At 34.1% G+C, this 17,258-nt stretch overlaps 1 protein-coding gene across 1 annotated transcript in view; it reads right to left on the reverse strand.

The window, feature by feature from the left end:
• Window positions 1-17,258, reverse strand: part of LOC106870984 (TATA-binding protein-associated factor 172) — a 56,877-nt gene that overhangs the window by 26,870 nt on the left and 12,749 nt on the right. Inside the window, exons 9-18 of the mRNA XM_052965876.1 lie at window positions 16,131-16,271; window positions 15,498-15,628; window positions 14,432-14,549; window positions 13,880-13,987; window positions 12,218-12,367; window positions 11,853-12,022; window positions 10,361-10,532; window positions 9,532-9,701; window positions 5,745-5,909; window positions 5,399-5,516 (exon numbers count right to left, since the gene is read on the reverse strand). Of these exons, the coding sequence (XP_052821836.1) occupies window positions 5,399-5,516; window positions 5,745-5,909; window positions 9,532-9,701; window positions 10,361-10,532; window positions 11,853-12,022; window positions 12,218-12,367; window positions 13,880-13,987; window positions 14,432-14,549; window positions 15,498-15,628; window positions 16,131-16,271 (1,443 nt within the window). The remainder of the gene's footprint in view (window positions 1-5,398; window positions 5,517-5,744; window positions 5,910-9,531; window positions 9,702-10,360; window positions 10,533-11,852; window positions 12,023-12,217; window positions 12,368-13,879; window positions 13,988-14,431; window positions 14,550-15,497; window positions 15,629-16,130; window positions 16,272-17,258) is intronic.

Genomic DNA, 17,258 nt, shown 5'->3' on the forward strand with positions numbered 1-17,258 from the left:
AGACCTTTGGAAATGTGCTGTGCGTGAGAAGACCCGGCAAGCCAAGTAAGATCGTTGCCAGTGCCCCTGGACTGGTTCTTGTGCGGGTGGCACATAAAAGACACCATTTCGAGCGTGGCTGTTTTCGTGCGGGTGACACGTAAAAGCACCCACTACACTCTCTGAGTGGTTGGCGTTAGGAAGGGCATCCAGCTGTAGAAACTCTGCCAAATCAGACTGGAGCCTGGTGTTGCCATCCAGTTTCACCAGTCCTCAGTCAAATCGTCCAACCCATGCTAGCATGGAAAGCGGACGTTAAACGATGATGATGATGATGATGATATATTTCTGTAGCAAGAAGAAAACTAACTTAATATAACATTAAGTTAGAAACAGCTAAATTATAGGCATGTAAAGAATCTCAAAGACAAATTTGATAATAAAGCATCAAATGGCAAAATGCTTATTGTTAAGTCACAGTAACACCAAAATTCTAAGTGTAAGTATACACTATAAGGCATCTTCATATAAAGATTCTTTTTCAACTGAATTGTCAAATATATTGAAGAGAGCAATATGGGCAGGAATATACAAATGAAAACTATTAGAGTGGCTGAACTTTTATGAATCCCAACAAAGGTCTGAAGTTTTAAGCAAATATGAAATTGACTCTAACCATAACTAGTATTTTTTAAGTAAAAGTACTAGGACTGCTTTCTGAATGATTGATGCTTTCCAAAAATACTTAGTCTATCTTTATCTTTTTGAGCTAGAATGACAATGAATAAGGCGTAAGAAGTTTGAATCTACATGGTAATGAATCTTGGGCACAGAAGAAGCTGAACAAAAATGAGTTAGATACAATATGTTGAATGCCTAACATTAATCTGTATGAAAAGCAGTGCACAAATGAGCTAAGAGAACAACTTACCATTAATGGTGTTAGCTGAGGTATACAGGTAAGATATGTAGTTGGTATGGCCTTGAGATGACAATGGAAGATGAATGTTAAGTTAAAAGGCACCATATGCTGAATGTGGAAGCAGTCTGTGGCAGAAGACCAAGGAAGATATAGGAAGTGATGAGGTCAGATTTCAAGGTCTTGGGCTTCGCAGATGAAATGGCACAAGATTGAGACATGTGGCAATTTGCTGTTCTGCAGAGCTATCCAGCCCATGTCATCATTGAAAAGCAGACACTAAAATGACGTGAAGATACTTCCCTTATAGCAGTATACATAAGAATACTATATCTGTAATTCCATTTCCTCCAGCATACTTTTATTACTTGGTGTTTAGGAAAAAGAAAGAAATGTGATACTATATGTAATACATATCTTCAAAAGAGATGTAGCAACATTCTTGATAGACTTATATGTTAAGCAAGTCAGAGTATCACATAATCCATATTAATCCAATTTTTCTCAAGCCAAAAATTTATTGCACATTAATGACTCTACCAAAATTGCATCAAGCAAACTTAGCTTTTCCTTTAAAGTAGAGAAACACTCAGCTTTTGAATGTCATCCAAAGAAAAACCATACTAAAGCTTTTGCGCTTTTGCTGAAAATGTTAAATGACCTTTGATATGTATACACTGGTATTTAAAAGACAAAAAAATTTGCTTCTCTTTAGGTTTATGTTTAATCATAAGCATTTAAATTTTCCCTATTGAAAATCTTCTGTCAGCTAAGTTAACACCACACAGTTGGTGATATATAAAATTTACACCTAGTCTTTCAGTTAACATTAGAAAGCCTTTTGCAGAATTCATTCTGTTGCAAGCATTCAGCCCAAACCACTATTTCCCCACTGACTCCATGTTTTTCCCTATAGATGTTCAAACTGAGCATCAACTGTAATAATCTCACAAGCCTGAAAGTGCCAGCAAAATCCATGCCACTGCCTTTCTTCCATGACCAGCTTATAAACATAAAGATAATATGAAACTGCTATAGCAGACTGTTCTTCAGAATGGTAGCAGTTCACTCCTATTTGAGCCCATTAGTAATGACTCCTCTTTTCAATCTTGACTTACATTATTAATATGTTAATATTGTGAAAAGCATAAGGTGGCAAGCAGGCAGAATCATTAGCATGCTGGGCAAAATGCTTAGTTGTATTTCGTCTGTCTTTACATTCTGAGTTCAAATTCCGCCAAGGTCAACTTTGCCTTTCATCCTTTCGGGGTCAATAAATTAAGTACCAGTTGCGTACTGGGGTCGATCTAATCGACTGCCCCCCCCCACCACCACCACCACCAAAAAAATTTCATACCTTGTTCCTAGAGTAGCAATGAATATTGTGAAAGGCATCATCATCCAACATCCACTTTCCATGCTGGCATAGGTTGGATGGTTTAACAGGTCCCCAAAGAGCTGAAGGACTGTATCAAGTTCCACTGCTTTGGCAAGGTTTCTCTAGCTGGATGCCTTGCCTAATGCCAACCACTTTACAGTGTGTACTGTGTGCTTTTTTTTATGACCCCAGCATTTATGACATTGTCAAGTAACATACAAAGCAAGACAAAAGACCTCTCGATTGAGTGGAGCCATAGTAGACAGGGAGACATCCAGTTATAAAAGTGAGCTTACTCAAACGTTGCAAATGTAGCTGTCCTAATTCACAGAAACATGCTATTTCAGCAAGTATAAACTCATAGTTACAAAACTGAAGGAAAATTATTGAACTCCTTTATATAATAAGGAAATTTAATTTTCTTTTATTTTATTTATTCTTTTCATCTAAATAAATGGGTATTCATAGTAGAGTTGAAACTAAATCTCAGTGCAATCACAGTTTAAACTCTATACTGGTGTGAAAATTATAAATCAATTTCAAACTGTCTCATAATAGATAGTATGCTTGAAATATATTACAATATTTTGATGAGCAAAGAGCAGCAAGTAAATAAAACACTTTAGCATGGCCCTTTACAGTGCAAGTTCAAAATCCTAGTAAAGTGTACTTTACCTTTTTAAAATAAATACCAGCAATGTGTTAGAATCAATTTCATCAACTTTGCTCCCATCCCAGCTCCACCAAGTCCAAACAATCAACCTTAACATAACACAAAATCTTTACTGATATATTACATTTTTGTTTGTTCTTAACTGATATATCTAGTTGAAAGAAACATATCTTGTTCATATTCTCAATAACTGTTTTATCATATTTTAAAATCATAGTTCATATATTTAATGAAGATACAGATGAGCATTGAAATTATTGTTACTGATGTTGAGAAGTCTATCCTATGACTCAGCAGTAGTTAACTAAACAGAGAAACACACACAGGTTCGTCCCACCCAACTGACTTGAAGCTACAATGTATATTTTGTTATTATAGATACACAAGTAATTTTTTTAAAAATTGAAGTTTCTTATCCTGTCAGAAAAATTGGGTTGTCTAGGTAAGCATAATAGTTGGAAATAAGGTTGATGATAGTATTTTACTTACTTTCACATTAGAATAATTGAAGACTTGTTTTCATTCATTGTCAATGATGATGATGATCATCATCATCATCATAAATATGTAATAAATAAAACAGAGAGCCTGTATGAAATCAATCTGTGACTTCTAGTTACCTGAGGAACAAGCTACTTATTTTTCATTAACATAATTCAAATAAATTAATTGTGGCCGGTGCCAGTGTCGAGTTGTGGCTGATGCCAGTGTCGTATAACTGGCCCGGTAAAAGCACGCTTTAATCATTGGGCAATATATTGTGCTTATGAAGACTTGTTGAACTGAGTGAAATCATAGTTGTGGTTGATGCCAGTGCTGTCTGACTGGCACCCGTGCCGGTGACATGTAAAAAGTACCATTCATGCATTGGGCCTAATGGAAACAGTGACATCAAGCCAAGTGAGGTCGCAATTGTAGCCAATGCCAGTGGTCTGATTGGCACCCATGCCGATGGCACGTAAAACCCACCATTTGAGCATTGGGCTTCATGGAGGCAGTGACAGGTGACCAAGACCCTTGATAATATACCATGCTTGATGATATGCCTGTCAAGCTAAGTGAGACTGTAGTTGTGGCTGATGCCGGTGTCAGGTCAATGGCACCCATGCTGGCAACACATAAAAAGCACCCACTACACACTCAGATTGGTTGGCATTAGGAAGGGCATCCAGCCATAGAAATGTTGCCAAATCAGATTGAAACCTGGTACAGCCCCCTGCTTTACCAGTCTCCAGTTAAATCGTCCAACCCATGCCAGCATGGAAAGCAGACATTAAATGATGATGATGAAATTGAAATATATTTCCAATATATAATCAGGTTTCAAGGACAGAGTGAAATGAGGATTAATATAGATAATCGAGATTGTCCAAATGAAAATGTGCAGGTTCAACTATAAATATTTTCTAACTTGATTTGATTTGGTTTAAATTAAGGCACTAACTCTACATAGATTATTATAAAGTAGCCTGTGTAAGTAAAAAGCAGATACGGTGTATTACCTCTGCTGACAACAAAGGTTTTCTCTCTCCAAGTGAAGGGCAGATTATATGATGTTGTGTATGAAGTGTGATATTGCATGATAGCAAAACAGTTTTTTGAATGCAGAGGACATGTGAGGGCTAGAAAGAAATGTGAGCAGGCAGCTGGCAGAAACGTTAGCATGCCGGGCGAAATGCTTAGCTGTATTTCGTCTGCTGCTCCGTTCTGAGTTCAAATTCCGCCATGGTCGACTTTGCCTTTCATCTTTTCGGGGTCGTTTAAATAAGTACCAGTTACGCACTGGGGTCGATATAATGGACTTAATCCGTTTGTCTGTCCCTGTTTGTCCCCTGTGTGTAGCCCCTTGTGGGCAGTAAAGAAATAAGAAATGTGAGCAGGCTTCACTAGATGTGTAATGTTGATATGCACAAACGGCAGTGCAAATGAGCAGAGAAAAACTGGATATAAGAGGAATTGGCTGTAATGTGCAAAAAGGTAATTGCACTGGTTGGCAAAGGCATATGACAAATATTGAGGTTGAGAGATGGATAGAGAAGTATCAAGTGACCCATGTGGAAGGACATGCAGAATAGGATAACTGAATATGAAGTAGTAAATGCAGATCTCAGTAAGGTGAACCTCATAAAGAAGACAACAAAAGACTGCAACAAGTGACAGGAAAATGTGCTAGAGAAGACCCATCCAATTCATACATGCATGTCAGAGCAGATGTAAAATGAGATTATAGTGTGCTCTATCAAATTTAAATATATTAACAGTTACATGGAAATTAAAGAAACTAAATCTTAGTGCTTAAAGCTGGAAACTGGCAAGTAGATGTGCACCATCCAGTAACTCAAAATATAACACACACACACATATATATATATATATATATATATGTATATATATATATATATATATGAAATTTAATATTTATAAAATACATATTTAAAAGTAATCATACTTGAATATCTCGATTTTCTTCTTTCTTTATACAATCCATTAGAGGCCGGATTACAGGGTTTAACTTCTCAGGCAGGATGTTTTGCATAATAGCAGCCATTGCAAGACTGCACTGAACACTGAAAAAATATTATGCACATTCATACTTAGTTATATTAATACAGACATCTTAAACTATTGTTTTGTTTTGTTTTCAACAGGTAATCAATCAGCTTAAAAGTGACACTGTTTTCCTAATTTTCCATTTAAATTTCAATTTATTCTTCAGTCTAAAGACTTATCAAAATATTCAATGAATATTTAAACAATTCAAAGTAATTTAATGAAAAGGTAGAAGACTTTCTTACCGAACACTGTAAGTTTGCTGTTCTTGTGCTGTTTGTGAAATACATATTTGTAACTGTGAACGTCTCTCCTCAAATGTTTGCAATGACTTAGGTTTCAGGTTGGTTTTCAAATTATCAAAGGCTGTTGATGTTAAAGCATATGCCTGCTCAAATGTCAGTATGACACTGCAGATAAAAGAATTTTATTTTAATTTCTCACAGAATAAAAGTATTTGATAATATTTAATAATAATTTAAATATTAAGAGTCTAGATGCAAAAATTGGGGAACCACAAAGGTATATAAGACATAATCACATGTCACTTGAGGGTATGCCCTGACACATTATTAGCACCATCTTTTGTCTCTTCCAACTAGGATAGCCATGTATGTCCTCTACAAGATACCTGTTCCTGGCCCTCTATTATACTTAAACCTCTCATCACCTGGCATAAAGCCACCTCTCTCAACACTAAGTTGTGAGCCTTGTGAATTACTTGAAGACTTCACTACTGCCAATGCCATTTAAAAGTCCCAGTACACTCAGTAAAGTGGCTGGCATTAGGAAGGGTATCTAGCAGAATAAACCATGCCAAAGTAAACATTGGAGTTTGGTGCACTTCTCCGACTCACAGGCTCCTGTTAAACCATTCAACTCATGCCAGCATGGAAAACAGACATTCAATGATAATGATGATGGCAATGATAATATGTATTAATTCATAGGATAAGGTGGCTAAGAAGCAGCTTGTAATTCTAAAAAAAGAGAAAAAATATTTAAGGTATGATAAGAAAAATTGAAGTGTCTGTTGACTAAAAATATTAAGAATGCAACCAAAAAATGAAACAGTTATTAGGAAAATGTCATTAAAGTCATCATCTGTTTGACATTACTGACATGGTTCAATGGACATCTTAGTTTGTAGTGAAGAATTAAGTCTAGGTTCCAGTAAATATTTTCCCCAATGAAATTAATACTTATGTTTACAAAGAACAGTTAATAATTTTAATCAGCTGACCTAAAGAAGGAGACATACACAACACTAATTATAGAAAAAAGAATGAAAGAAAACTTAAGATCACAGTAATTATTACTGAACTGAAAAAATGGTTTCTAATTTTAGCACAAAGTGTAAGTCGATTACATTGATCCCAGTGTTCAACTGGTATTTATTTTAACAACTTTGAAAGGACGAAAGGCAAAATCGATCTCAGCAGAATTTGAATCTAGAAGAAACGCCATTACGCATTTTTGTCAAATTTGTTATCGATTCAACCAGCTTGCTGCATTTCTGAATTGAAATGATAATAGTTTCTAACATAGGCACAAGACCTGAAATAATACTTCACAAAGTTCAACGACCCTGAAAGCATAAGTGATAAGAAAAAATACAGTGGTTTGAAATAAAGGTGTTAGAAAACCAGCCATTTGGTTATCAACTGAAATCACAATGCATTGTGTCTGAATAATGAAGTCAACAGTGATGGTCTGAAGGCAAAGTACTATACTCTGCTTGCTTTATAGAAAATAATTATGGGAATGTCTATATTTCTATCATTAAACTTGACAGAAATATAGCCAAATTTCTCTCAGATCATAAAAAAAGAACATGTAAAAAGAGCAGTAAAATATATGGTGCCTGGGAAAAAAAAAATCAGAATAGTCATAGCTGAAATGCCTTGGCCAACTCAATCAAAGCTGATCTGTAGCTACAATAACAACTAAAGTACAACACACAGATGAGTGTTTAGTAGTAGGAACTTCATTCTACTAACAGTAATAACATGTTCAAACATGCAAATACTATCCAATCTATGATAGCTTACTTGTTTTACATGCTTTTCTATGCTAATGTGGATTAAACAAAGACTTATTTTAGGCAGATATCTTTCATTTCACCAACCCTTACTTGATTTTCAAGTACGTGATTAACTTTTTCGTTCTGCTGGTATTCAAAAGCACATAGCAACAGGATGTTTGGCAACAGAAAATATAAACATTACATCACTGTTTCCCTCACACAGTGATAAGCAAAGGTATGGAATGTCAACATTCATACACGCACACACATGCACACACACACACAACATCCACCCAGTTAACAACTACCATTTTCATTCACATGGTTTTGGTCAGCCCAAGACTACAGTAGAAGACTTGTCACACAGTAAGACGACACTTGAAACCACATGGTTACAAGACAAAGTCTGCATCCAGAGAAACAAATTAACATGGGAAAATAAATCCAAAATGGAGAGAGACAGACAGACAATCAGAAAAGTATATTAAAATGTTAAAACAAGTACTTCAGTAAATTTAAAGTACTCATTGTTTGTGCTATCTACATAATCCCATATATTTGAGAGTAGAAACTATGTTATTTGTGTACAGAAGTTCTCATGAGCTTCAATGAAGCTGAAACATTTAATGGGGACACCTCTGCAACAAACTTTTGAATGTATTGCCATTTACTCTCAAATATATTATTTGAAAAGCTCTCAGAAACTACTTATCCACACAGATTTTTAAATGCATATTCGATTATTAAGTATATATATAAAGTTCATTTGCATATCAATCGACAAATGTAAATTGAAGCCAAAAACATTTATAGGTATTATCAAATTATTTAAGATATTGTATATGAGAATGAAAGCAGATGTGTAAAGAAGTTAATGTGAATGGAGTTTGTGGAAGAGAGAAACTAAAGACATAGGATGAAATGGTGACAGTCAATATCTGCATTTTGAGTTTTGTGGAGGAGCTGACAAAGAATCAACATGATTCATAATGCACGATGCTTAAGAAGACCTGTCATTCATGACAAAACTGAGGTTCTGAAAGCATTGTGTATAAACACACAACTGGGCCCCTCACCCAATTTGTCCCTGGCAAGCCTTCTCTATTACCCACTCATCTCTTTATTACTCTTCTTCCCATCACACTCTTAACTAGTGCAGCAGTCTGAGCAAAATTATATCTCATTATATCTTTTTGTGTTCCACCAGTTCTTGCTTTCACTCCCCAGTACTGCTTCCTTTGACAGCTATTCTTCATTCTAAAAATCATCCCTCCTCACTCATATTTTCCATTTATCACTCTTTCTGTGCTACCAGTTACCTCTGTCTCTCCTGAACCACTCCCTATTGATTCTACCCTATGTACCTCTCACCACTGCTGTTCATATTACTATATATCTCTCACTTACCCCACACACTCTTGCAACCTACCCACCTGTCTTGTTCCTTTCTTTTCCTTCCCCTTCTTGTATTATTATTCTGGTGCTTTTCACCCTTTCTGTACTGCCAGTCATCACCAACTCTCCCATACTTTTCTTACAACTCATATTTACCACTGACTACCCTCCCACCTTTATCTACCATTCACCACATTCTAACACTGCACCACCACCATTTTTATGTCTCTTTCTGGTATTAATCACCATGGTTACTCACACCTACTTATATATAATGTGAAAAGGCCACATCTCTCTTCTATGGCAAGAGAACTGTTTATATTCCATCCTCCATACTTCTCAACAACTAACATAAATCCATTCAACTATACTCCTACTCAGTAAAGGGACTTTTTAGAATTGAGAGTTACACAGAAACCTCACTAATGCTGGTGCCAAAAAAAGAAAGCAACCAGCACACTCAGTAAAAGTGGTTAACATTAGAAAAAGCATCTAGTCATAGCAACCATGCCAAAGCAGACTTTGGAGTACAACACAATCCTCCAACTCCATATGTATCTATCATGTATATGAGTATGTGTGTGTGTGTATATATAAAATGAATTTATTACCTTGGTGGAAAGTGTTCCTCTACATTTAAACCTTGCTGCTTAAGACCAGCAATAAAATCACGACATTCTGTCTGCATTCGTGTGAAGGATACAGCGATTTCATCAAAATAAATAGCTTCATTTAGACAGGTGTGAATTCGCTGTTTTAGATCGTCTGTGCATGATGGGTACTGAAAATTTAATTGATTAATTTAAATAAAATGTTTGTAAAATATGCAGTTATAATATTTGTTATACACCATAGGATGGGCAGTATATTCAATTATTTGTGATTTTGCAGGGGAATTCAATTATACAGAATATACTGTTCATTAGTTTAAAAGAATCATTCTTGGTACATGTTTACATTACCCAACACCCTATCAAATCTGCAATAGTAACAAGAATGACACCAACAGTAAAAATACTATATCCTGATTTATGCTAGCATGAAAATTTACTATAAAATTGCCATAATCTAAAACAATTAAATTAGTTTTACACTTTAATAACATATTTTTTCACTTTTTGTACATTTTAAAAAAAATTTTCATTTTATTTATGTTGGATCTTTTCTGTACCTTTCAGGTTTGCATAAAATTTTGTGATCAGGTGAGCAAGTTGTTCTTTGAAGTTGAACAAATTATGTTTGAATGATATGAAATAACATTTATTCTGTAATTCTTGATGTAAATGTTTGATCCTGAGAATAAGGTGCGAACTTTGGCTGATTATTTCCAATATGCTCAAAAATCGCAGTCTAATGCTGACATTGTTACAATGAATCATTAAGTGTAAAGTTTAAATTATTAAAAGATTTGATTTTAATTAGAATTACATCGCTACTCACCTTATTTTCACAGCCCCAAGCATAGATTATCTGTGCGACAACAAACCTCTGCAGAGCAGAATTAGAAGTAAGATGAAATATCATTAACTTGCATATGGGATCAAGAGATTTTGATGGGTCTGAATCATCTGGTTCCACTGCAGTAAGGAATGTACATAACTTTCCTAACAATCTAAAACGATAAAACCATTTTTTCAATTAGCAAATTTATATACATATATGTGAATATATCAAATTACTTTTACAAACTTTATTAGGCAATGAGTTGATATCAAAGAACCTTCTTTCTATCTAATACATTTCATTCTTAGCTGTTTCCTCAGATCATTCTGTCATTAATTCCTGTTACACCTCCAATACTGTATTATCCCTTTAACATTCAGATTACTCAGTCAAATAAAATGCTTCTTTATTCACATTGTTTTGGTTTATCATGCATTATCACATAACTATGAGATTATGATGTATCTGTTTATTTTTAGGATGACATTGTAGGGTATATGTGAGAGGTCAGATCTGACAAGTTTAAATAAAAACAGATGGAATATTAGGTTTAAACATTTTATTTTTCAATTAAATTAATCGGTAGTGGAAGGACTATGAATTTATCCATCTTCCTAGACTGATGAAATTGAAGCAGTCAATTATTTGTGGTTAATGTCTGCAAGTAAAGTATGATTGGAGAGGGAGTTTTCAGTCCTAGGCAGGAACCACAACATGAAGCATTTAGTGTAGGGTTTAGGAGATGAGACAATGTCAGAGTAACAAGAAGAGACGACATGTGTCCTAGATAAGTTTAAGGGCAGGATGTAAGAATATAACTGATTCAAAAGAACAGAAGCCATTGTAGTAGTGACAGAAGCAGTAGAAAGAAGACACTATGCATTTGTGAGCTAGTAATTAAAGCAAGTTGGCGAGTTAATCTATGCTTGTTAGTCATATAACTTTCTTTTGGATGCAGTCTAGGGGGCCTCATTCTTACAAGACTTCATAAGTTTTTCAACTCCATCCAAAATTAAAAGAGAATTTTTTTGTTTGAACATGATTAGAAATTATTTCTGAAGACCAGAGTGAAATACTTTTTAATTATGTCTATAAATCACACGGAATAAATCAAAATTCTTTTCATAATCAATGGTAATTAAAGGATTGATCAAGAAATACATCTGATCTAGCATTAGCATAATTGATCAGGTTATCATTATATAGGTTGCATATAAGAATTTTGTCGTACAAAAAATTAAGCTAAAAGTGTACATTATAAAACTTGAAAAGTAAGAGATTAGTATCTAATTAAAACAAGCATGTATGAATAATATAAATCAGAAATAATATAAACTTTTGAAAAAAATTGGATATGGACGGTTAGATTTCCAACACAGAACATTACCAGAAAAATATGATAAATTGTGTGATTTACATTAAATGAATAAAAATTAGGGATAACTGAAGCCAGACTCAAAAGCTAACAAAAAATGTTTATTTAACTTACTTGGCTCCAATCATTCTTGATCTAGTAATATAGATATCATCTTCAAGTGAAGACTCATTATAACTATCACTACCACCCAGGAAATCTTTTCGTTTCGTACTAGTTTCAGTATTAAAACTTGTGCAATTTTCATTTAGCTGACGAAGTGGATTTTTCAGAAGCTGTTGATCCTAGAAAATAAATTAAACCATTGAAAAGAGAAGGAGAAAAAAATCAACAAATAAACATAAATAAAATTTAGTTTTGTATGAAATCATAATTTTACAACTTCACACATGATAACCACAAAATCAAATTAGATCATCGGCTAAGATTTAATAGCAGAAATCCTCGAAAACACAAACTTTATATTTGTGAATACTTACTCTTCCTCTGTGTTTTGCTTCAAGTATATAAGATGGATCAAAAGGAATTTTTGCAGGTTGCATAAGAAGGCAAAACCAAACTCCTAACCAAACTACAGAAGCTTCAGTTAAATTTTCTAAAGGTGCTTGCCGCAATATCTGACCCCAAACCTTGAAAATACAAATACATACAACTTATCAATGCAGAGAAGGAAACGACATATTCTTATATAGTCATCATAATAAATATATAACAAGGAATGTAAACTTTTTCTCTGATTCTTCTTTATCCACACTCACTTCTATTCACCTTCTCGCACGTTACCATTAGGGTACATTCAAATACCTCATCACCATCATATCTACCTCTTATTTGGGCACCACTTCTGTCTCCCCCACCCACCTATATAAAATATAAAGTAGCTATGAATTTCTTACAGAACAGCTCCTACAGTCAAACTTCTAAACCCCTCACTTAAAGCCACCACTAACTCCTGTCCTCCCTCTCAACTGAGAGGGTTCTTTAGTCTTGCAAGTTACATTAGCAAATTGCCATGAAAAAACAGCACCCAGTACACTTTGTAAAGTGATCAATGTTAGGAAGGGCGTCTAACCATAGAAACCCAGCCAAAACTGAAATACTAGAACAAGAAGTAGTATCTCAACCCACATGATCATGTGATATGGGAAGTGGATGTAAAAATAATGATGATATATGGAATGATTAGAGGCAACAGAGGTTAATGGGGATGCCTTAGTCTTGTCAAGAACAAACTCTCTGGACATTGTAGTACCAACTAGTCTATTGTCAGTGCTTACCAATGGCCAAAACAGTCATTTGCTCCTTATCTCAAATCTTTTATAGACTGCTGCACATTTGGTGAGCAACTAACACAAACAGTTTAGTGAAGATGGATTTTAGCAGTTCTCACACCATATATAGCATAGTCACTTTTTATGCCACTAACAATGAAATTGGTTGTCTATCAAACAATTAAACTGTACAGAGTGTAGACTTTTCCTGTCTTCATCTGTATCAAATGTGGCTTTTGCTGGCAAGAATGGACTAGGAATATTAGAATTCACAATACAAACTGGGCTCCTTAATTACAGTACAAATATATGTTATATGGAGGAACTGAGAATTCTCAAGCAAATCCCATTTGGAGAAATACCAGATGCCTCACACTTGACAGGTAAGCTCTTACTTCACTTAAAGGACAAGCTGAAAGAGAACCTGAAATATACATAGATGGGCATCAATTACTGGGTCGCACATGCACTAAACTGTGGCTGTTAAAGACAGTTATATTTCAATAAATTTTCAGAATCCAGTAACTTAGTGAGTAACTTGCAATGTTGAGGTATGCTTCAACATCAATTGGAACAAACCATAACATAACTTACATGTGCACCACTAAACAATGAACATTACCAAGAAACACACTTCTAAGTCATCACTGAAATATGGAATCATCATCATTGCACACACACACACACATTTATCAGTTAGCAATTTCCAAATACAGAGTTAATTATGCCTATGTTAAAAAAAAAGCAATGGAATGCTATGCTAATGAAGTTAAGATTAATAAGAACAGTTAAGATTAATAATTTTTTTAAATATTATAAAAATTGTTTATCAAATATAATAAAAGTAATTCAAATGTTTAATAAGCACACTTTTTCAACAAGTGTCAAAATCTCAGGATTGGATTCAAGAAGAGCTCGTTGGAAGATGTGCCGTAGAGAAGCAGACAACAGTGGCAAAAGCCAGTTCTTTGGATGATTCTGAAACATAAAAAAAATCAAGGTGAGTTTCAAATGTTTTGCTTCAAGAGAAAATTTGATTTATTTTTAAGAAAATGTATGTAATTTACAAATAATTTACCACAATATTTTGTCAGTTTTGAAACTGCCATAAATTTAGTCTCTAATAAATAATATATTGCAAGCAGTTAGTAACCAATTCTTTCATTCTGAATGGTAAGTTCAACTTAATCATTTTTTTTGTTGTGAATTTTATGAAATGACACCAAATATAAAATCCTGTTTACATGAATTTGGAAAGCTAAACATCTTCAGAGAAGAGTTCAATCAATAATCTGTATTATCTTAGCACACAGTCACGCCTACACCTACGATAAATTTTTTATGATAAACTTTTTAAATATATAAAATATACAATAAATTATACAACAGGCTTTTTAAAAATATGGAAACATATTCATTTACCTGTTCCAAATTTAGTAACGTGTGAAATGTTTTCAATGATGCTTTCCGTACAGATGCAATATTGTGACGAAGAAATGGCCAAAGTCTGGGCACCAATTCCACTAATGAATGCTCAGAGCTGAAATGAAATCCACAAGATATACTTTAGTTATTAAAAGTTACTATGACTGACTGAATTATGAGAGAATATAGAAACAGGTTAAGCTAAACTGATACTGAAGATGAATATGATGCTCAATTTGGGGGCAACACTTTAAAAACATCAAAATTAGAATCACTAAAAATGAAATGCCTCTTTAGGGAAAACAATGAAAATAGAAATAATACATTTCTAAATCTCTGAGAGAGATTTATGCAGTAGCAGCATGATAAAGTGATAGTATGCTGTCAACTTAATGTGACAGTCCCATGAAAGGGAAGAATGCTCCTGTTATTTAGCCCTAGGAAACTGTTTCCTAGGGCTAAATAACAGTAGCATTCTTCCTTTTCATGGGACTGTTACATTAAGTTGACAACATACTATCACTTTAACAATGAAAATGTTCTTCAAAATTTATCAATGAATCAAAGGAGTTAAAAGTACTAATGCAGAAACCAAGACAGACACATTGCAAGCAAACTGATGTAGGCTGCCAGGTTCCTGTGAGACATTTACTCTGCAAAACCCTGACTGGGCTTGGAGTTACAGTGGAGCAAAGAGGTTTATATATTCCCTTACTGAAGGAGCAGAAAAGGCTACGAGATGGCTTTGGATAAAGAGAACAGACCAATGGCTTGCTACAACTGGGATGCAAGCTAAGACTTGACCAACTCCAGCTGTGTCAACTGGGTGAGGTAGGGGTCTGATGCTGAAAGCCCCAAAACCCTGAGATCCTAGAAACATCACTGACAATGCAAACTAGAGCATCTATGAGATGTAAATCAATACATATCAGTTGTTCAACTACTTTTGCTAGGTGCACAAAGTTTAAAATATGAGCTACAATTAGACTTTTGCTAATCCTATTGAAAAGGAATGAAATGTGTCAGACAAAACTTCAAAAACAATGTTTTAAACTTTAATCACCATTGAGTAGATTCTTCTCCTTCAGGGTAGCATAATAATGTTGAGAGTAAGGTCATAATACTGTTGGTAGATGCAGTTAGATCATCTAAGTCTAGCAATATCTCCCACAGCATTCCTATAATTTTAGGAACCTACATCAACAAAATAAAGAGTTTCAAGTCAAAAATGAATTATTAATGATTCTTTTGTTCTGGCATGATACTTGTTAGAAAAACAGAATGCTTGTTACAAATATTTGATGATCTCTAATATTAATATTTAAATTAAATTAATATTCATCCCAAAAAATAATATAGATTTATCAGCAAACTACGAAACAGTTCTACGGAATTATCATCGTCATCGTTTAACATCCGCTTCCCATGCTGGCATGGGTTAGACGATTTGACAGAGGGCTGGCAAGAATATGTTTAATAATAACTTATAAAACACCAAATAAAATAATCAATAAGCACATTCAATATTTATCACTTGAAATACCTATACAAACTAAATGTATCACTATAAATATCCATTTTAAGATAGACAATTTTAGTTTTCTCAATGATCTCAATATGTTTTTTTAAGAGCCACTTATATGAAGATGAAAAAATAAAGACAGTAATAATTAAAAAATTCAAAAACAAAACACACCTCATTTGGTAAAAGTTTGACTAATTCATTGCAGACTGGCACAAGCGCTGTAGCTGCAACTGCTCTTACATCATCGTCATCATCTTTTAAACCCTCAAGGATACATGGCAGAATTTTGGGTAATAGTTCATTTGTCATGTTCTGAAACAAGTATTTTGAATCAATGAAAACAAAAATATGTACTGAATACAAAGGTCAAAAAAGGTGATTCTCATTATAAAACAAAATAAAGTATCATATTTGATAGCATAGAAAAATCCACGAGCATTCCAGACACACCACAATTTCAGAAGTGCATATTCAGGAGAAAAATATTTTAGTGCATTAAAGCATGTAATATAGGCCCAACTTCACATAATGAGTGATTTTTTGAGATGTCTTGGAAAAAAATTGTCTTTTGTGCTATCATATACTGTACATGTTCCAATATAACACTAGTAATTAGTCAGTAAACGCCCGTCAGATTATCCTTTTATTCATTTATTACTTTAGTCATTTAATTGCAGCCATGCTGGAGCATCATCATTAAGGATTTTAATTGACTACATTGTCTCAAGTACATGTCTAGTACTTGTTCTGTCAATCGTAATGAAGGACAGAAAGGACAAAGTTGACCGAACATCAAGGAGACGTAACCAAGTTTAAACTTTTTGATAGCTTCTGCTCAAGACTACCCTTGATTCTAAGATAAAAACTTTCATGTTTAAAATTACCTAAATTCAGGCCTGTCGCCAGACTTTGATGCCTGGAGGTGCTTCAGAATATTCTGGGTGAGCACTAATCTATACTATAAAAGGCAAATTTTCTCTGTGTGTGTGTGTGTGTGTATGTTTAAAATTCATACATTTACACAATTCCAAATTTCTTGGATTAAACAATCACAAATAATATTCTAAATACAATTTGTTAGGTCACTGCGTCATTTTTTTCACTCCAAAAATTTCCTAATAATGAATAAAATCCACAAAACTACAGCAGTAAACATTTTCTCCCTAATAAAATCTAATTTCCTCTTTCTAATACAAATCCTTTCGACTCCTACTTTCTCTTATGAAGCTTTACGATCAATCCAACAACAAATACAAAAAGATCAAAACTGAAACAATCACATTTCGATACTATAATGAC

The sequence above is a fragment of the Octopus bimaculoides genome, chromosome 2 (genome assembly GCF_001194135.2).
Source record: "Octopus bimaculoides isolate UCB-OBI-ISO-001 chromosome 2, ASM119413v2, whole genome shotgun sequence".
Taxonomy (NCBI): domain Eukaryota; kingdom Metazoa; phylum Mollusca; class Cephalopoda; order Octopoda; family Octopodidae; genus Octopus; species Octopus bimaculoides.